Source organism: Trichosurus vulpecula, chromosome 2 (assembly GCF_011100635.1).
Source record: "Trichosurus vulpecula isolate mTriVul1 chromosome 2, mTriVul1.pri, whole genome shotgun sequence".
NCBI lineage: Eukaryota > Metazoa > Chordata > Mammalia > Diprotodontia > Phalangeridae > Trichosurus > Trichosurus vulpecula.
The window spans coordinates 183704840-183727650 of NC_050574.1; the positions used below are offsets into that span (position 1 = coordinate 183704840).

Sequence of the window (22811 nt, forward strand, 5' to 3'; positions counted from 1 at the left end):
TGTCAAAATAAAAAACTTAAGTGTTAAGCATGAAGACCCTTGCTCTCTTTTGAATAGTTTAACTCTGCATACATGAGTTGGGGATCAGACAATAAACGTGTATTAAATCCCTTTACAATATCTTAGGTGGCTACCATGGCATTACAGGTATTTGTATATTTAGATAAGGGATTTGGAGGTATACTTTTTAAAAAATGTCTTGGGCTTTATCCATCTAGAAGCTGTGGAAATGGGAAATAGATGCAATATCAACCCTACTTATCAAGATGGGCAGCCTGGATGACTTATTTAATAGGTAGCTAGGTGGCGCAGTGCAGAGAACACTTCCAGAAGGCAGGAAGACCTGTGTTCAAATTCTGCCTCAGAGGCATAGCAACTCTATTTGTTGTTTCAGTCATGTCCATCCAACTCTTCCTAACCCCATTTGGTGTTTCTCGGCAAAGATACTAGAGTGGTTTGCCATTTTCTTTTCTGAATCATTTTACAGATGAGGAAACTGAGGCAAACAGGGTAAAGAGACTTGCCCAAGGTCAGACAGTTAGTAAGTGTCTGAGGCCAGATTTGAATTCAAGAAGATGAGTCTTCCTGACTCTGGGCCTGTCCACTATACCATCTAGCTGCCCTGTGGTCCTAGGTAAATGACTCCAGGAGTGGGGATAGGCATGGGGATAATAATAGCAACCACCACCCTAGATTGTTGTGAGGATTGTATAAGATAATGTATGTAAAGTACCATATAAATGATAGCTGTAATTATGATTGTATTCTGGCTTATATAAATCAAATCCTGTAGTTATGCTCAATGGGCCTCGTTTTGATGTGGTTGCTTAGTACAATAGCAGGCTAGTACAAAGCAGTAGCAACAAAGCATTGTCAGAAGGATCTGCTTCTGGAAGGGAAAGGCTTTCCCAATGACCAACAGTATTCACAGCTGCCTCCATTCCGCAGTCACCGAGGAATAATAAATGCACAGGTTTTCAAGGAATTGGGGCATGTGTGACACCATTCATTGGCACTTCCAGTCTCACCTGCCCATGCTCCTTGAATGCAATTGACTTGTTAAGATTAGTCCACCCCCCCTCCCTCATATCAATGATACTGGTTCCACACAAAGGTGATGACTGTTGTTTAATTGTTTCAGTCTTCTTACTCTTTGTGACCCTTGCTGAGAATACTCGAGTGGTGTGCCATTTCCTTCTCCAGTCCATTTTACAGATGAGGAAACTGAGGCACATAGGGTTAAGTGCCCAGGGTCACACACCTAGTGTCTGAGACAGAATTTGCACTCATGAAGATGAGTCTTCCCGATGATTCCAAGCTCGGTGATCTACCTAGCAAAGGCTATTTGTTCCCCGCCCCGCCCAAAAAGAGTCTAAACTGATGGTGGGGGCACCATACAGGATGAATATGTATTAGCAGGGTACACCCACAAAGCTGAACTTCTAACCAGCTGCCCAGTTCCACATAATCACAATCATTCGTGAGCCTGACATTCTTTATAACTTCACATTTGATGTCATCAATTGAACAATCAACAATATAAAAAGTTATTTTTTAAAAGTCTTTGAGAAAGAGATGTCTAGCATCTAAATGGCATTTCAGTAATTGAATTCATTTTTAACTTTCAATATTATTACTTAAAATGCTTGACTTTTTTGCCCAGTTTCCCCCCTGTTTTAAATGCCAAAGAAATTCATACGGCATTTCATTTTATTCCAGGAAATTTAAGTACATACTCCTGACACTTCATCATAGCTGAATTACTTGCAAAATGTCCCTTGGTTTTAGCCCATCTTATGAAAAGTTAAATTATTCCTGTTATGTTCATGCATTTGTTAAAACGCCCCTTTAATAAGCCTATCTCATCCAAGAAAAGACTGTATAGAAAATCCGATTCAATCTCTTCGTTTTACGTGTGAGGAAACTGAGGAACAAAGAAGTAGAGTGACTCATCTTAGTTAAGTGGCAGAGCCCACTTGACCCCATGTCCTTTCACTAAAATTCCTTCTTAGTCTTAGGTGAGCACATCACCTTTGAGATTCTATTCTATGTCCTACACCTTTGGGAGTACAAATTAACTGGCTGCCTGCCAAACGGTGCTAACAATAATAATACTTTACATTTGTAGAGCACTTTCCAATTTTAGAACACTTTTACATGCATTATCTCTGTTGATTCTCACTACAATCTAGTGAATTAGGGATGATAAGTAGACCTGTCTCCCTTCTCTTTAAAGGAGAGGAAACGGAGGTATAGAGATGCTAAGTGATTTACCCAGGGTCACTTAGCTAGTGTGTGGTACAGCTAAAAGAATCAGAGAACAATAGGATAAGGTTTTGTTTTGCTTTTTTTTTTCCCAGTGCTATTACTGGAAGATTTTCTTTCTTGGGAGAAATGCCTATCCCCTTAAAAAGTTAGACATGAGACAGCTAGCTTAGAATTCTTCATTCAGCTCTCTATTTTGGTCCAATTTGGCATGTGTTAATGAAATAAGAGAGGATGTCTCTTATGAGACCAGTATTTAAAAATTATTTTGTCCTGTTAAGGAAAAATCTCATCTAAAATAAGGCATAATCTTTTTGAATCTTTGTGTGGATCCATCATTTCAATGAGTGAGGAGTGTGTGTGTGTGTGTGTGTGTGTGTGTGTGTGTGTGTGTGTGTGTGTGTTGTTACCTCCCACTAGTTTTCAAGGGCTGAAGGGCCAGAGTCAGATTTTTTAACTGGATCTAAATGTTCATGATTGTTAGTATTTAATTTTTTCTCCCACTGATGCTGTCTGTCAATTCCCCACAGAACCCAGTGTATTCTATACAAAGCGGATGCTCATCTGATTGTCTCACTGATTGCCTTTATCAATCCCTTTCTCTCATTCTATGAAACTCAGCTCTTTGATGTTAGGCTCTTTATATACAAATTTAACATTTTTATTCTTAAAAGAATTTTTCAAAATTAGAATGACAAATTGTTAAAAATACATCTCTTCATTAACTGTCATTGATACTTTTTGACAAGGTTGGGTTAGTGGAAGGAACCTAGAGCTTGGAGTCAGAGGCCCTGAGTTCATATCCTGGATCTGTTACCTTACTTGTGTGACCTTGGACAAGTCAACCTCTTTGGGCCTCAGTTTTCCCTTCTTTAAAAGGAAAGATTAGACCTTCAAGATCCCTTTCATCACTAAGTCTATAATTCTGTTATCTAGTATTTTAAAGAAATGTGAATAACCATGAAGGAGAGTTTTAAGGCATTGTGATTTGGTTTTGTTTGTTTGTCCATCTGTGTAGTCATAATCTAAGGGAATTGGGTGATTAAGCAATTATAGCATTAACTTAAGTTATATAGATTTAAGTGTTGGATGCAGAGGTAAGGCCTATTCATTGCTGTACAAATTACTAAAAGCCTCTTATGTGAAGCACTAGATTATTTTAAATGAATTTATCTCAGCCTCTGATCAAAAAAATGTTTGTTAACTAAGTAATCAGCCACCAATGGTTTTCCCACTCTATTTGACTTGGGTTTTTTTTTCTCCCCACTTAATAGATTTCATTTTTTCCCCAATTACGTATAAAGATAGTTTTCAACATTCATTTTTATAAGATTTTGAGTTCCCAATTTTTCTCCCTCCTTGCCTCCCCAACACAAGCAAGCAATCTCATATAGGTTATAGTGTACATCTATTTGACTTAAGAGGGCCAATTTGATTTTGCCTTTTTCTCTTTGTGCTGCCTTGTTGGTATCCTCCTGGCTAACTAAACACAGCTTAAAAATGGCTTTTCTTTATATGCTGGTGTAACTTGCTTTGTTTGGGAAGGGAGAGAACTAGAGAGGATGTTTTGCTTAAGATAGTTGGAAGGAGCCTGTGGACTTTGTTCTTTTTTTGGAACACATAAGATCATCTTCTCTGGATGTATTTGTTTTTTAAAAGCCTCTGCTTCGAAGAAACCCTGGACTTTCTCAATTTACTTTTCAATAATGCAACTGGATGGACACTTAGCAGCTACTCATTAAACAATTACTTTTTTCTTAAGAAGATCTCTTCTTCCTTTGCTACTGTGTAGATGTGAACAAATCAGCTTGATTGGCTTTTTAAATTATACTCTTCTAAGCATTCTAGGATGGGGGGTGGGGTGGGAAATGCTTCCTTTTTAAAAAGATTCAATTGAGTTTTCTTTTTCTGAATTACCTAGATCAGTGTCTCAACTTTAGGTTGCAGGAACACTCAGTTTACCAATTTTTTAAAATGCCTTAAAGATTTAACCTCCTGTATCCCTTTACTTCCGCATCTGTAAAATGAAAGGGTTGAGTTGATCATCTCTCAGGTCCCTTCTAGCTGTAAATCCAATTATCGTATGATTCTTATTTTCCCCTAATTTTCATTTATACCTTAATTCACATACTGCTGGTGTGCTTCAGATTTCACAAATGCCAAATATACAGATTTACCTCATTGACTGTTGTGTCCAAATGGACAAGTCAAACAAGTTGTTTGACTGTCTTTTTTTCACTACTGAATTGACTGGTTGTTTGACTCCAGTGACTTCATTAACTGATTGTTCTGACATCCCAGAGGCATAGCCTAAGTTCATCCTTGCATGGGGAATGAATTGCCTTTGAAGTCAGTAGTAGTTTTCATTGTCCCTGTTTGAGCTGTGATTGTCTACTGAGTGCACTCTCCTCAACTCAATAGTGATTTCAAATAGAAAATGGAAAACGAAGAAGGTTAAACAAAGCCAGTTGGAGTTTGAAATAAAATTTGTTGGCAGGATAAAGCCTTAATTTTTCACTCCTGTGTTTTAAAAATAAACTTTGGTCATTTGTCCACATTGATTTTTTAAAATGATCCTTTTTAAATAATGAATAACAATCATAAGTACATTGTTGGATTTCAAATGGCAATTCAAAGTAAATCTATTCGTGTTTTAAATTTTAAATATATTTTCTTTATTTTCTTTGATTTTAGTTTTCGGATTGGGAATATAATTCATCAGAAGAGATGGAATCTAAAAGATCACCAAAAGAACTATTATTCACCATAGCATTTTTACTAGCACATTTGGTAAGTAAATCCTTCTCATTCTACTTTTTCATTTAAATGTGAGGAAAGAAATATAATTAATAGAATGTGGTCTAGAGTATTTTATATGATTGTCTCAGACTCCTTTGTCTTTCAAATTTTTTTTTTTACTTCCATAGTACAAATTAATGGACAGAAATGTCCAATCTTGACTTTGGAAGGTATTATTTAAATTCTTTTCTTTGAAATTTGGAGAAAATCAAATAAATGGAGTAACAACATTTCTAGCCCCATGACAATGATAAATTATCTTGTGGCTCATAGAAATGTGCTATACTCAGCACGAGTCAGACCCTTCCTGACTAGAGTATTATTTCCAGTTCCGGACTGCATGGCTTGTAAGGTTTGTGGAAAACTTGGAAAAGGTTCAAAGGAGAACCATTAAGATGATTAAAAGTGTTGGAAAATAGGCCCTATGAGGGAAGTTAAAAGGAACTGAAATTTATTTCATCTGGAGACATAATAAAGCAAAGCTTAATGATGATCTTTGAATATATGAAAGGTTATTATACAGAGGATAGTAACTGTTCTCCATGGAGGACAGAGTATGAAGAAATGGGGTTAAGCTACAATGAGAAATTCAGGTAGACATATGGAAAATTTGTGTAAAGCTGTTAAGCACAAACAGTTAAAAGGGAGGCTATGTGGAATTTTTCTCTGAATATCTTTGAAACATAGCCTTTTTTGTCAAAGTTTAGATGTTTCTATCTCACTCTGGGCTTGGACAAAATCACAGTCCATCTGTCATAGGATCACAGATTGAGAGCTGGAAGAGACCATGAAGATGATCTTGGCCAACTGGCTTATTTTACAGGTGAGAAAACTGAGGTCTGGACAGTGATTTGCCCAAGACTACAGAGGCTTTAAGTAGCAGAGCCAGGAGATGAACTCAGGTCACATGACTTCTAATCCAGTGGTGTTCCCACCCTTCCATGAAGCCTCTGCCTAAAAGCATTTATTAAATGCCGTTCTCTACATGACACTGTAGTAAGGCATTGTACCAAACAAGTAGACGTAGCCCTTTCCCTCTTCAAATTTCCATGATTGAGTTAAAGGGAAAAATACATTTGAAGAAATGTCTTCTATATTAAATATGATCTGGCTTATTGAGGAGGGGGTATTAGATAAGGAATATACATATAATTATTGACTTTGAGGGGATGACTAATATAAGGTAATTCATATCATAGCTGAGTGCTCTGGTTTTCTCTGAGCCTTTCGAATTTGGGTTAAATAATTTTTGATCATACAGATTTAGAGCTAGCAGAGAGACCTCTTTTGAAAAAGGGCATAGAAATCTTGTTGCCTTGACTGAAAGTTTCTTAATTTAAGACTTCCCCTCCCTAAACTTATTGTTTATCTCAATAAATCGTTAAGAGAACTCAATAGTGATGAGAATATAATTTCATATTTATGTAACATCTTCTGAAGAACCCAAAATATTTCAAAACCATTCATTTTTCTGTCAGCTACAACAAGCAGGAATGGTGGACAATGCTGGAGTTGGACTCAGAAAGACCTGAGCTCTAATCCTGTCTTGGACACTTGCTAGCTATGAGACCCTGGGCAAGTCACTTAACCTTTTCTTAACCTCAGTTTCCTCACCTTTGGAAAGAGCATATTAATCACACCTACCTCAAAGGGTTATTGTGAAATTTAATTGAGATCATATGCATAAAGCACTTTGCAAACTTGAAACCACTTTACAAATTTCAACTTTTTATCCAGTAATTCTCAGAAATTATTTCTCAAAGCCTGTATCCAAAGCAATAAGGGCAAGTATATATTGTTCTTTCATGGGTTCTTAGTAAAATGTATGCTTTGCACACTTGGAAAGGACTGAATTTCTTCCTGCAAAACTAATGACAGTCACATTGAATCCACTTGGAAATTTCTAATAAGTCATTGCAAAATCCTGTGTAGCTGGCCATACAAATTCATTATATTTGCAAATGTATCCTCTTACTTGCAGATCAGAGAATAGGCTGCTGTTAACTTGGAAGTTTACAGAGCAGAAGAATGCTGAAACCCCAGAGCCAGGGAAGAATAGCTCTCTCTGCATGCCCATTCCTTTCCTAGACATTTCCTAGGCTCCAGACATTCTCCTTAGGCTACAGCAAGAGCCCTTAAGGACATAATATATCACTTTTCACCCAAATTGTCAGAAAATTGTCTGAGGGAAAGTAGTAATTCTGCCCTGGAGCTGAATAAACTTGGTTCCTAGGAGAGAAACTTTGCCTCCCAGTCCTTCAAGTACCCTGAAGAATTAGGCTCATTGACTTGTTCAGCCCATCCTAAGTTGGCCTCTTTTCAAAAAGTGAAAATGAGCTTTATTTCTTTCTCAATTAGCATTTTTGGGTGTGACAGTAGTTTTTTCAGATAGCTTTATTAGAACAATTCCTTGAATTTGTTTTCAACTTTCTGTTCCAAAGAATTCTAGGCACTTTAGTGTGATGTATCATTGTGAACAATTCACTTTGAATTTTGCATGTATTCTTTTTTCTTCTTTTAGCCACATAGAATAATGTCTGAAACAGGAGACTGCAGACAACAAGAATTTAGGGATCGTTCTGGAAACTGTATCCCCTGCAAACAATGTGGTCCAGGGATGGAGCTGTCTAAGGTACATCTATTCCATATATGATAGAATGATAGCTAAATGTTTTTACTCTTAGTCAATTTTCTTTCCCCAAAATGCAAATCTTCTGGAAATTTGTATTAATGTGATCATTTTATCTCGCTTCACTGTGTTGCTTTAACCAAACAACACAGTCTTTAGGAACAGTAATTATTTCTTCCCAATCTGTGTGCATTAAACATATACAAGATTATAAGTTTTGGAGAAAGATTTTTTTAAATTCAATTTTAATAAAAAAAATAGGCACTTCCATCAAACGAAAGTTAAGAGACTAAAAAGTAATGTTTTTAGGTAGCAACATTTTATTGATATGCTATAAAACACATCCTTTAAAATAAACTCAAAATAAAGAAAATATGGACATGCATTAAATGACATAATTGTCAGCTTTTCTCCCAAGGTGAATGTCTTTGATGTTAGTAGAGATAAGAAATAAATAATATACATTCTACTTCAAGTGAGCTACAGGGTTCGACAATGAGCTACACGTAGTAAATAATTATTATATTTATGGAATTGAAGAATTCCTTCAGTAGTACTTCCCATCCAAACTGGATAGGGGTAAAAACCTTTTTATCTAAAAGAAAAAGTCAACTGAACTCACCCAAGCTATTTTATAGTATCATTTAAAATAAATATATTTACTGTCATTTTTTATTAAAAGTGAGTCAAAAGCATTTTGTAAATGAGGCTTTTTGACAATTTAGAGTTGCAACAATACTTAAGGAAAATATATACCAGCAAAGAATTTTGGTTCTCTATTCTCCTGGATGCATTTTAAGAAAGGTGGGGCCTAGTTTCTTTTCTTTGACACTTTGGGAAACTGACTTGCTAGTTGGGGAGCTTTTAAGTCATTGATGTATCTTCTTGAGCTGTAGAAAGCATCAAAGTCTTCTTGTTCAAAAAGGCAGAAACAATAGTTTTCCCTTTGTTTAAAGTAACTAAGTCTGGCTCCTCCAAAGAGAAGTGCTCTCTACCCACAGGCTTGACATTGTTCAAAGACTGGTTTTGTCATTCATAGATTTTTGATCAATGATCTACAAACAGCAGGAAACAAAGAATTATGCATTGAACTAGTAGTTTCATGGGAGGCAGCTTCTTGGAATTGATGTGTTAAATAAGTAGAGTGATTTAAACATCCTGTGTTTTACATTTGGTTTTGAATTATTTGTTCTTTGAACTCTGTGTGAAATCTAGTAACATTTCAACAGATAATTTTCAACTTGTATTATCAAAAATATGTGTTCAGATATACATTTTGCTGTTGTATATAAAGTGATTTATATGTAAAGTGTAGATATGCTTAGTTTGTAAGATAAATTTGATCAGGAAGTTGCCTTGTTTTTACCAGATAGGGACAGAAGACTTGAGAATCCAATTACTTAAGCTTTTCCTCAGGAAAACATTTCTCTCCCTCTAAATCCCTATTATTAAGATGGCGATCAGATTTTCATAAATTCTGGCTAAAAAACACAGAAGTATTTTGTAAAAACATATTTAAAATACACAAAGTATTTAGGAATCATTCTACCAGCACACACTCAATAACTATAGATTCAATTACAGTATTAAGTTCTTATCTATATTCAGTATTTATCGATAGGCTGTGACAATGACAGTATGACCAATTTATTTACAAACTTAGTGCTATGCCAGTCAAACTTACCAAAGGGGCACTTTATGGAATTAGATAAAATAGTAACAAAATTCATTTGGAGGAACAAAAGATCTAGACTATCCAGGGAAATAATGGGGGAAAAAGCAGAAATAAGGAGAGGATAGCACTTCCAGACCTCTAAACCTCAAACTCAATCACGAGTCCCATTTGGTAATGATTAAAAAATAAAAATATAAATCACTAGGACAGGATAGACAAATAAGAATTAGAAATAGTTGAACTCAATAACCTAGGGTTCAAAAAAAAACCCCTAAAACATGTAAATTACCTAGAATAGAACTCCCTATTTGACAAGAACTGCTAGGAAAACTGGAAACCAGTTTAGTAAAAATTAGGTTTAAACCAAAATGTTATACCATATTCCACACTAAATTCAAAATGGATACATGGCCTAAATTTTAAAGATTAAATCATTTAAAAAATTAAAAGTAAATTATTATGTACCTTTTGATTATTTCCTAGTTAGCTTATATATAGCTTGTTTGTATGTAGTGGTTTTCATGTTGTCTCTCCCAACACAGTGTGAGCTCCTCAAGAGCAGAGACTGTCTTTTGCCTTTCTTTGTACTCCTAGTGCTTAACATAGTGCCTGGCACATAGTAAGCAGTCAATAAATGCTTGACTGATTGATAGAGTTTGAATTCTTAACTAAATGGAGAATATAGGCAATTACAAAAAATGAAACTGGTATTTTTGATTATATAAAATTGGTCAATTTTTGCACAAACACAATATACTTAGGATAAAAGGGAAGTGGTTGACTATGATGAACATCTTTTGTATCGAATATGTCTGATAAGAATTTTATATCTAAGATATTAGAAACAGCTAACACAAATAAAATCTAAACAATTCAAAGCCTGCCTTTACAATTTGAATTAAGTTCACTAGCTTTTACTTCCAAACATTTCTAGAAAACTGACACAAGGCTTCTAAAGAAGCACAATGAAATTCTGAAATCCCAGTAACTTTATATTAGATATATTAAATAATAACTTTTTGAAAATTATAGTTCTGTATTTTATTAAATCCCATATATATCCATGTTAAATGTTTCCCTTTATTTAAAATGAAAACTCATTTAAACAGCAAACAAGCTATGTTATATAACATTTTTAGGGTAGAAATTGCAGAAAGGGAAATCATTACAAATCTTGGAAATTTTGTAATAGCGTATTTCTAGATAAAAGTTCTACTTCAATGGCAAAGAAGTGATCCTGGGTTCTTGAAGGTTGTGCCCACAGAGCATAAGCCCTAACTGGCTCTACCATGCTGGCTAGAGAATCTTTGAGTCTGATCCAGGTTATAGCCTCTCTCTTCTTTCCAAGGATAAGTAAATACAGAGAGGCTTTTAACCATAGGCTGGCCACTAGGTGATGAGTTCTTCAGCCACATCAACCCATGAAACAAAGAGTGGGGAGAGGAGGGAGGGAGAGAAAGAGAGAGAGAAGAGGGGATTGGAATATTTAATAACATTTTTCTATGTTTGGAAGCAACAGGATAAATTTGATGAGGAAGGTTTGGTTTTTTTTCATATTTTGTCACAATAGTAGTAACTTTTAAAAACTTGAGTCTTAGGTTTCACTGGAATATGCAAATATATTCCATATTATCATATATGTGTTCCTTAGGATATAATACTTCATAGAGAAGTATCTTTTGTAAGAGTCTCTGTAGATTTTGTCATCAATGTTAGATTCCATGGGCTTGCTTCATCATTGGTATTAAGCAAAGAAAAAAATGTATGTGTCAAGGTTATTTTAAAATATATTTAATATTATATTATATATAATATGTAATATACAATTATATGTGAATATTATATATAATATATTCATATATTTGAAGTGATTATTATTATAAATATATTTAAATTATTTTTATTTCATGCCTGCTCTTCAAAAGATAATTATTTAACTTTCTATCTTGGTTTCTGTTCTTAATAAATTAAAATGGTGAGTGAGCCCTGCTTCCTGATGTTAAATGAAAAACTTGTGAAAATCAAAGACAGTTGGGAAAATGCAAAATAAATTTTTATTTACCAGTTGGCTAAAATCAAGGTAAAAGATTTTTCTCAGTCACTCTAAGGAAGAGAAATCTTAATTATAATTAATGAATTTGTTCATTTTTCTTCTCTGTTCCTCATAGTAGGGCTTTAACCACTGCACATGACTTTCCTATGAAAGAAAAGTAAAGTATAAGTATTTTTGTGTAGGCGAAAACATTTAAAAGGTCAGTTCTATTTAATTTGGTTAATTATTACTTTCAGGCTTTATGTATAAAAAGATAAGTCATCTTACTAAAAAATAAACCTTATTTGCTTAGCAGTTTTATAACATCTCTTAAATTTATGATTAAAAACAATGACTCCATGGATAACATTCTAAAGGAGATTTTTACTTAAAAAATGAAATATGTAGTTATAAGAGAGGAGTTCTTATTTCCTTTTTATGAAGTACAAAAAGAGAGAACTCTTTTAACTTTTCAATTGAAGCTTAAGATTATGGTTAGGCTAAGTGTTTTGAATCTAAAAAGTACAGTAAACAGCAACATCTTTAAGTAATTTATGGGAAAGTGGAAGTACTGGATCCAATTACTGAAGTCCCACAACTAAAGCTACTTTGACATGAAAAAGACAGCCCGTTTCAGACAACGTGGAAAGTTTACAGAATAAGCTATTTTCTTTGCCTCGTTTTCTTGTCCTAACCACGTTTCTCTATCTATAGTAACATCAGCTTTTCTGCTTACAATTACTTAAACTCTGATTATTTTTTAATTCAGAGTTTATGCCTGTAGCTTAAAGATAGGTCATAAACATGTTGCAGGTGAGAGCTAGGTATACTTAAAATTTCCATCTGTGGTTTTATTACTCTTAATTATTATTTTCTTTGGAAGTTTTTCAAGTCTTTATTTTCTTTCAAGGTGTCTAGGATTAAATTCTTACTTGTGGGTCTCTGCCTTTAGGGTTCTCAGTAGCAGGTTTTTGTTTTGTTTTGTTTTAAATGCTACTGGTATACCATCCTTCTCTAGAGGAAGCGGGAGCTTTGGTATCCCACTACCCTTCATGGTCAGTGGTTTTTCCCATACCTCTTCTCATTTCCTTTCAATTACTAGGTAGTAAGAAGCCTCAACAGCAGTTCCTGATTCCAAAATTACTTTTTTGCTTATTTAAAACATTAATCTTTACTAGTTCTAATACTTTTTTTTTAATTATGAAAACAGTACTTTGAGGAATGCATATTCCGGCTTGCACAGTTGTACGAGTTCAAAAGGTGTCTCTTATCATTTAGCAAACCTTGAAGTTCTCCCAGAATTGGTTGGAGGTCTTATTTTGCCAAATAGTGATTTCTTAGAGAAACATGTTAAGTCCTGCATGACTTCCTCCTTTAGCATTTTGCTTTGGGCAAATGATTTCTTTTGGAATTTTCTGATTTTCTCTTATTTCCTTACTACCTCTCTCTATAGCCTGTCTCCACCTCTTAAAATGTTCCTAGACCTGGGGTTTCTAGACCTTTTTGTGTCTTTCTAACCTTTTGTGTTTTTTTTTTTAGTGGCCCTTAGGCAGTCTGGTGAAGCTTTTGGACCTCTTCTCAGAAAAATTTTTTAATGCATAAAATAAGAACACATAGTATTACAAAGAAAATAATTATGTTGATATACAGTTAAACAAACAAACAACCTTACAGAGCTCAGGTTAAAAACCCTTGCTCTATCCCTAGACCATGCAGGTTGATGACAATGATGAGCTGGAAGAAATCCAAAGTTTTGCAACCACTGTATGCCTCTTCCTGTTCTATCTTTTGATGATGTGATTTCAGTAGCTCTTTAAGGGTTGCTTCTGGTTCTGATGATGCATGTTGCTGAAGACCTTTTCTCTAGAAACTGGTTCAGTGACAGTTCAGAATAGGTGTTCTACAAGAAAAGGGCTTCCAAATCACAATAATTACATAATTAAATATCTTCATATTTAAAGACTATGCATACATAATTCATATAAACAGCACTTGAAGGTTTACAAAGCACTTTCTTCACAATAACAATTTTAGATAGACATTTTTCTGGGATTATCCCCATGTTACAGAGGACAAAACTGACACTTAGATAAGTGAAGAGGATTGTCTGAGGTTATCCAGTTAGTTGGTGTCAGAGCTGGAATTAGAACCCAGTTTTTCTCACTCCAGGCTCCACCTTCTTTGCCTTTCTTTGTATCTTCTCAGCTTAGCCCAGGGTCTGGAAAACAGTCAGTACTCAATAAATGTTTATTGACTGACTGATTATACTATGGGGCCTCTTATAGCAACCAGGTTTTTCCAAGAAGTCTATTCACGGTGATCTGTCTAGTTTCTAGAGATTCTAAAAAATTGGTGTTGCTTTTTAAAAGTGATAATCAAGCCACACCATTTTAGTAAACCAAGTTAATTTGCCATTGTTACAAGAAAAATATGTTACAGATTTTTGGCCCAGTGAAATATAGATTAACTAATGTATTCCATATTAGACCTGTGTTTCTCCCACCTATTTGTAGTGTGAGTCATTTTTCAGTCATGTCTGACTCTTTGTGACCCTACTTGGGTTTTCTTGGCAAAGACACTGGAGTGGTTGCCATTTCCTTCTCTAGCTCATTTTACAGATGAGGAAACTGAGACAAACAGAGTTAAATGACTTGTGCAGAGTCACATAGCTATTAAGTATCTTAGGCCAGATTTGAACTCAGGAGGATAAGTCTACCTGACTCCAGGCTCAGCACTCCATCCACCATGCCAACTAGCTGCCCTATGGTCTATTATAATTTATAGGACCAATAATTAAGATTTTTTTTTCTTTTTGGTAAAAGTAGATCTGATGATTCTGTTTATCTAAAGATTAAGAATAATGAAAAGATGTATAAATTGTTCCATAAACAGAACATATATTTGAGGACTTCCTTTCAATTCAAGAAAATAAACAAAACTTTGGGATTTGTGGGAGAGTATGATATTGTTTTCTTAAAGTAACCACATTAGACTTTTAATTTTCACTGTCTAGCATTTGCCTAGCCATGACTGTGCCTCTTCAGCAAGTATTCCATTTTAAGTCTTAAGTGCCAGCAGTGTGCTTTTAATATGAGCATCTCCCACCCATAAATCAGGAAACTAGTTTTTGCATGAACCACTGGAAACAGTTGGGCTTTGAGTCTTTGGCACTGTTTTCAAAGTAAGCTTTTCTAACCAATTATTGGGATGACTTTTGTTAATGTGAAAAATTAACTCTTATAAACAACAACATTCCTTCTCCCACAGAGGTGGATGTCTATCTCCATGTTTTTTCAGTTTACTTCTCTTGAAGGTAGTGTTAGTTCATGTGAAGAGATGCAAGAAAAATATCAATGTAATTTGTAGGCATAAAAGCTATTTATTCCCACCATTTAATTAAAGTGTTGCTCATTTTGCTTATGCTTAATTATACTTGATGGAGCTGAATGATATTTGGCAAATACTAACAAGCTCCAGCTTTTAATTTTTCGACAAACAACAATAGCAACTATAAAAAAAAAAAAACCAACAACCAACTCCAGAATCTTACAGACCAGAAGCTGGAGAAAGCTCCTTGGGCTGTTTTATGAAAAGGAAGGAAGAAGGCCAATTTCTAAATACCACTGGCATAAATCTGATTTACGATTTTCATTTTGATATTCTAAAATCCATCCACAAATAACTCTCGCCAGGTCCAAATATGAAATTGATCATGACATTGAAAAAAAATTTTTTTAAATTTTGTAAACAAACTTTGCTTCAGGACAGGCATAAATAAAGACTACTTTAGACCACTTGCTGATCCTGAAATTCTAGGCCATGGACTATTGCTACTTGGTAAGGATCTTTCAGGTAGTCTGGGGTCTTATCTACAGTGAAAGGTGAAAGGTACATCTCTTGTTGCTGTACAAAGAGCACTGAACTTAGAGTCATAGGACCCTAACTCAACTGCTGACTGTATGACCTTGAGCAAATTACATACCCTCTTTGGGCCTCATTTTCCTCATCTGTGAGATAAGAGTGTTGGAATAGATGGCCTCCAAAGTCCTTTCCAGCTCTAGATCATTGTGACTGTATACTACTAGCATTTGCTATATTTGAGGAGAGAGAAAAGACAAAGGGGTGATTGTGGCAGATTTACTGAAGGAAGCTCACTAACTGGGGCTTACAAGGGTTGGGTGGAGTTATGGGGTTGATAGTATAATGAGACAATTGGATCCCACCTTGAAACTATGCCAGAGGTGAGCTGCTAGCTGCTCATAGGAAGTTAGTCAACAATCATTTAATAAGCACATGCTACATGCTAGGAACTCTGAGAGGTGAAATGGATACAAAGAAAGGTAAAAATACTGGTTTTGTCTTCAGTGAGCTCACATTCTAATGCAGTAGACAACATGTAAATAACTATGTCTATTATAGATAGATGATGTGTTGTTGAGTCATTTCAGTTGTGTCTGATTCTGTGACCCCAGTTAGGGTTTTCTTGGCAAAGATACTAGAGTGGTTTGCCATTTCCTCTTCCAGCTCATTTTACAGATGAGGAAACTAAGGCAAACAGGGTTAAGTGACATGCCCAGGGTCACACAGCTAGGAAGTGTCTGTGGCGACATTTGAACTGAGGTCCTCCAGACTCCAGGACTCTATCTACTGTGACACCTGGGGGAGGGGAGGGGAAAGGGGAGTGAGAGAGAGAGAGAGAGAGAGAGAGAGAGAGAGAGAGAGAGAGAGATGCATATACACAATCTCAGAAGAGAAGGTGGGGAAGACCTGTCAAAGGTGGAATTTGAGCTGAGTCTTAAAGGAAGCTAAGAAGAGGATGGGAAGGAGAAAGTGTGTATATATAGAAAACCTAACTGAATAAGATGACTAAGAGCCTGCATCTCCAACCCTGCATCATGTTCTGCCTTTCATCTCTGCCAGTATGAAATTATTTTACAGAAAAGCCAACAGTGGGCTGGTAAAAAAGCACTTTTACCAAGAAATATTGAGCTCATCCCATGAGCCCAGCTTCCCAGAAGCAGTCCAGAAACTCAGACTCTTTAGAACAATTGATGTGCCACTAAGAAAACCTACTGTTTTTCTAATTCAGAACAACAATTAGTCAATTTAGTAAAAGATAAATAAATGATTTGGTATCATACAATCATAGTCTCATGCCAGGCAGTTTTAGATTGGACTCTCTGCTTAAAAGTTTTACTACCTTTGGAAGTGTAACATCAAAATAGTGACCTGAAATCTGAAAGAGAAAGGTCATTTAAGGAGATCATGACATTTTGAAAGAAACCATTCCCAAGAATTGCACTTACTTATCTACTAATTTTATATGGAAAAGTTACAGATAAGCTCTTTAGAATGAGCCCCTTTGGTCTACAGGGTAGAACACACTGCTTTCCTTTTTTCTTTTTGTATTCTATTTTTAACATCTTGTTTCCCTACATATTTCTCTTCTACTCTGGTGATTCACATCTCCTAGTTACTTTTTGGCTCTACTGTGAAGAATTTTAAAGCACCTTTAACCAATAGTTTTACTTAATTTAATGAGACAATATCAAAGAAGACATTGGAGTGTTTTAAATTTTTATACTGTAAGCAATTTAATATTTATATGCTGTTTACTTTATTAGAGGCATCTAAAGTAATTATAGTGACTCTGATGTTTATGACGCATCAGAAATGTGACAGATCAAGTCTGTAAGTTTTAAATGCTTTGATAAATTTTCTTTGTTGTGCCCCAAACAATCATATCCTACACGCTATAATTTACTTCTTTGGATAATTGGAAACAACTTCTCTGAAATTCTAGTCTTTTCAAGATCTATGGGATTGGTTTGAACAGGCGCTACATAGAGTTCCCAGAATTTTATGATCTGCCCACTGAATTATGTTTTTTAAAGTGGTAGTAGTGGTGGTGGTGGTGGTGGTTGTGGTGGTACTTTAAATTACAATGGACTTCCAGTGTCATCTTCTTGAAATTTTTTTAAATACCCCCTGAAAATTGGTAGGTACAAATAGCCCTTATCCTAGCCGCTGAAAAATAAATCCACTAAAGGGGAAAAAAAGGGATATAATGCTTTGTCTGAAGTATTAAGATAATATCCAGATACTCAAGGCACAATGCGAGACATTCATGGCCTAGAAATCTAGAAATTGTTTAATTTTTTAAAAATTTGGACAGTTAGAAACTAGCCCAAATTATAAACATTATTTCTCCAATATTTAGTTAGCAAAAGTAATCAGCTAAAGATGGCATAGATGACTAAACTCAGTTCTCCAAAAGTCCTGTTGTTATTTACCTCAGTAACATGGAATTCAACTGGTGATCTAAAAGTGAGCAAGAAGGCTGCTGAAGATACTAAACTAGAGGTCACAAAATCTAAATGCTAAAAGTTCCAGATTTTTGTTCTCAGGAGAATCCCTTGGGCTCTCATTCAAAGGCTATTTACTATAAATATTAACTTTACCTCCAGCTGGAAGTTTCAGAACAGGTACTGATGGAAAGCGTATTGACTGTCTTGCTATCTATCACACATGACACCTGAGCTCTGGTCTCTGTGTCTTTGTGATGGTCATCCTCCATGCCTGGAAAGTGTCTTAGTCTCTTAGAATAACTTTGTTTCTTTCAAACCCCTGCTCAAGCATCAGCTTCTACTTGAAGCCTTTCCTGATCGCTCTCAGCTCCTAGATCCTCCTTTTAATTTTCCATGTGTGTTCACTTTATAGTTTTATCATTTTATTTTTTAACAAATTTCTTTTTTTTTAAATTTTCTTATTCTAGACTTAAATACTAAAACTTAAATACACAATAAGAAAAAAATTATAAACTTAAATACAAAATAAAAAAAGGAAAAAAGCATTGCCATGTGCACAGCAGAACATAAGAGAGGATTCAAAATATACAGCAATAAATTTCCATTTCAAGAAAGCCTATACAATAAACACTATGCATTGTATTGAGAATTGTCCATCTTTTCTTTGCTTCCATGTAAGTTTTCTTTTGTTCTCTGCTGTGCACTTTCACCTTATATTTTATACCTATTTTTTATGTACATGTTTTATCCTCTGATAGAATGTAAGCTCTTTGAGGGCAGAAACTGTTGTTTTTTTTAATCTCAATATATCCCCAGTACCTAGTACAGTGCTGAGCCCATAGCAGGTATTTAATAAATGCTTGTTGAATTAAGCTAAGGGGAGCTCATCCAGTATGGTCAAGCATAGCCTGAAAATGTGGATATATTACTTCCTAATACATACATAGCAGATTGGAAGCAAATGAAAGACTGTTAGTGAAGACTATAGGGAAGCAGCAAGAACTGAATCCTGGCAGGCTGATGGGGAGGGTAGATATAGAGAAACTAAAAAAAAAAAAAGCAGACATGAGAACTCAAAAAAAAAGAGCAAAGAACCATTTAGTATAGTGGTAAATAGGCATTTGAAGAGACTCGTGAAAGGAGGGAGATGTGGAAAACCTAAGGGAAAGAAGAAATTCAGCGGTTGCCTGTCTTGTAAGATTCTCATCCTGGTTCTCATAGAAATTAGATTGAAATAATCTTCTTCTAAATGAAATCAAGTGCAAAATATGCATCATGTCCAAATGTGATCCATTTTGGCCTGTTGTATGCTGTCTTTATTGGTAGTGGCTTTTTACTGAAACTATGATTTTTATTTAGTACAGGAAGTTCCCAGTAAGGAAACTCCGTTGACCATTGCCAATCGATACTTGCTCCACAATTTATAGCCTTAGAGTTACTTGAGGCACAGAAAGGGTAACTGCCTTACTCAGGCTCATGCCATGCAGTGTTATCTCCTGAACTCCCACCTGGGGCTTTACTAGTCTGACTGGCTCCAGCCACCATTTACTTCCTTGCCCCAACCCCTACCCCACTCCCTATGCTTTATTCTCCAGGAACCACGATCAACTCAACTCCACCCTTGTCAACAAGTATTTGCCAAGCAGTATGTATTGCCAAGTATTCTGCAAAGCAAGTAGGATACAAAGAAAGTCATAAACAATCCCTGCCCTCAATGAGCTCATATTCTGATAGGGAGACAAATGTGGAAATAAGCAAGGACATAGAAGATACATAAAGAGTAATGGGAAAATCATCTCAGAGAGGAAGGCACTGGAAGCCAGGGGGGACTAGGATAGGCTTCCCCAAGAAGGTCTGAGTTTGAGCTGAGTCTTGAAAAAATTACTTTTGTAGCTGAGTGGAAGATGAATTGGAGTAGGGAGAGAACCAACAGTCACTTTGGAGAGGTCACTTTGATTGAATGATGAAGTCTGAAGCCAGACTACAGAGGATTAAAGAGAAAGTGAGAAAAGTGGAGGTTCCTAATCTAGATGACTTTCTCCTATAAAGGTGGTGTGTCAGCCTGGTCGTCTGTGACTCTGTTTACCATCTCTATAACTCAGTGATTCTCAAGTTATTGTCCCAGTGAGTCCCCAAGGGGTCTGCAAGGTCAAAAATGTATTCATAATAATACTAATACATTATTTGCCGATCAAAATTCTCCCTTTCCGACTATGTATCTGTGTGAGGCTGAGCTTTCTTCATATACTTTAACCAAAACAATGTATCACAACAGATTGAATGCAGAAACAGACATGAGAAACCAGCCAGACATTAAAGAGGATTGCAAAAATAAGTTTTTAAAAATATGACTCTTCTCACTAAACTTTTTTGTTTTTGAAAATGGTTATTTTTCATAAAAATCTATTATTTATGTTACATGTAATGAGCTTATTACTGTTTCTTAAATGAAATTAATGAATAGGTTAAAATGTTGTCAGTTTTAATTTCAAATATGGTTAATATCAATAGGTATAACCCATATAAGCAAAAGTTCTTTGGGGTCCTTAATACAAAGGAATCCTGAGATGAAAAAATTTGAGAACCACTGCTACAACTTTCCAAACGAAATTATCCTTTTATGGCCACTATTTGTATATGTGTTGTCTTCCCCATAAAAATGTTAATTCCTTGAGAACGGGGACCAGGTTTGCCTTTGTATTGGTATGGTTACTTTCAAACTCATTCATTTTAGGTAACTTGATTTAGAAGGTATAAGAAAATATAAAATTGTATAAAGTTAGTGAAAAGGTAACTATGTGACACAGAATCATAGAATTTTTGAACTCCAAGGGATTGTAGACATATACTCCACCCGCTTTGTTTTGCAGATAAAGAATTTAAGACCTTGAAAGTTTAAATGAAAGCCCCACCCCACACCGCCCCCCCACCCCTTAGATTGGCCACATATCTATGGCCACATTCTCAGCATGGTCCAGCTGGCAACCCTTGGACCTCTTAAGATCATAATATGTAGCACAAATAAAATACTCTTCTGGGCCTCCAAATCAGAAGTTTTAAGAAGTTAGTTACAATACATTTTCATCATAAATTGCATAGTTTGGGTGATTTTAAGAAGTATATGAATACCTTATTAAATAAAATTTGAACTTATTAAGTTGCTAAATGTAATTTGGTAATAAAAACTTAAGTAACACTTTTTCAGTCATTAACTGTGTATTTGGTTATTTTCATAGTCATGCAAATTTCATGTGAAATTTTACATGCCATTATCTTTCTTCACTCAAGATATGAACCCTAATATCAAAGTACTTGTTTTTATGCCTTTACCAGTGAATTACTGAATAGTCCATTCACTTTAGAATCTGAGCATTCACATGACTGGTTTAATTAGGAAACAAGAAAGCTCAATAATTCCACCATAAGCTAGTAATAATGTACCAGTGGGAGTCCTTGCGGCCCTTTATTATTCAAATACTCAGTGGTTTCTTGAATAAAGTGGATGACTAAGTATACTTATGGAAGTAAGAGAGATTATTAGCAGTGGAAGACACATTTGAACTTGCTGAAAGAACTGCTTTTGTATCTAGGAAGGCCTACCCTCAGTAATTATTATACTAGGTCTTCATTTTATCCCAGCAGTCCCTCCTTATTCACGCTTGCAATGTCTGAATAGCTTTCTATTGCTTGTTAATCCCCACAGGAATGTGGCTTTGGTTATGGGGAGGATGCACAGTGTATGACATGCAGGCCGCACAGATTCAAGGAGGACTGGGGCTTTCAGAAATGCAAACCCTGTCTGGATTGTGCATTAGTGAACCGATTTCAGAAGGCCAACTGTTCTGTCACCAATGATGCTGTTTGTGGGGACTGCTTACCGGGGTAAGTTAGATTTTCCTGTTCTTTCATCATTCTAAAAAACTATTTCTCCCTTTTTAAAAAGTCTCAATTTCATATTAACTAATATTAACTCTTAAATCATTTAAGATTATATTAATTGCTAAATTAATATGCTAATATTAATTCAAATTATGTATTATGTAAATTATTAATTTAATATACTACTATAACTTTTAAATTATTTACTACATTAACTATTAAATTAATACACTAATATTAACTCTTAGATCATTTAACATTATATTAATTACTAAATTAATATACTAATATTAACAAATTATTTTTCATGTTTTTTATGTCATTAAAATATTGAATAAACAGTGCTAGATCAGAAATTGGAGGATCTGTGATCTGGGACAAGTTACTTTTCTGGGTCTCAGTTTCTTCATCTATAAAATGAGGGCATTGGATTAGGTGGCTGAGTTCCTTTCCAGCCTTAAACACGACCCTTTGAATAAGATTACAGGTTCCTTGAGTGCAGGGTCCATGTCTCATACTTCTTTGAGGCCCCAGTGGTGCCTTGCACATAGGAGGTATTCAATAAGTATTGTTGATTTCATTTGCTGGATTTGCCATTCCATTGCTTTGCCATTTAGTCCTTTTGAGCTTTAATAGCTAAATCATTGCACATTGTGCTCCATGTCCAGAATGAACTTGCTCCTCACTTTTACCTCATAGAATATTTAGCTTCCTGAAAAGCACTACTCAGGTGCCACCTCCTGATGAGACCCTTCCTCATCCTGCCAGCTGGTAGTCCTAGCTTCATCTTGAAATTACCTTGTATTTCTTGGTGTCTTATAACATCATTCGATTCCTCTTGCCCAATTCTAGTTTTGAAGGAGTTATTTTCTTCCTTAAGATTTTGTACCTCTTTTTTTCCAATTGGTTAACTTTCTTTTCATAATTTTCTTGGATTGCTTTTAACCCAGGTACATGTGGTATTCTACCACAAATACCCTTTCCCCACCAATAAGCAACTTATGAGGACATGATCTGTCATTTTTATCTTGTGTCCCCAGCACCTAGAACAGTGCCTTGCTTATAGTAGGTACTTAATCAACACTTGATTTGAACTTAGTTGTGTGGAGTTCAATTTGAAGGCAAGGTCCAAAGCCTCATGACCTGGTTTGCATTTATCCTAATATTTGAAGTTTTGCTAATATCAAAAGCCCAGAAAGTGGTGCACATGTCTTGTAAGTGAAT

General features: G+C 35.3%; 1 protein-coding gene across 1 annotated transcript in view; it reads left to right on the forward strand.

Moving 5' to 3' along the window:
* The window catches only part of TNFRSF19 (TNF receptor superfamily member 19), an 86551-nt gene that overhangs the window by 15858 nt on the left and 47882 nt on the right, over window positions 1-22811 (forward strand). The window contains exons 2-4 of the mRNA XM_036747399.1: window positions 4960-5055; window positions 7586-7696; window positions 21412-21590. Coding sequence (XP_036603294.1) covers window positions 4993-5055; window positions 7586-7696; window positions 21412-21590 — 353 coding nt within the window. The 5' untranslated portion in view covers window positions 4960-4992. The remainder of the gene's footprint in view (window positions 1-4959; window positions 5056-7585; window positions 7697-21411; window positions 21591-22811) is intronic.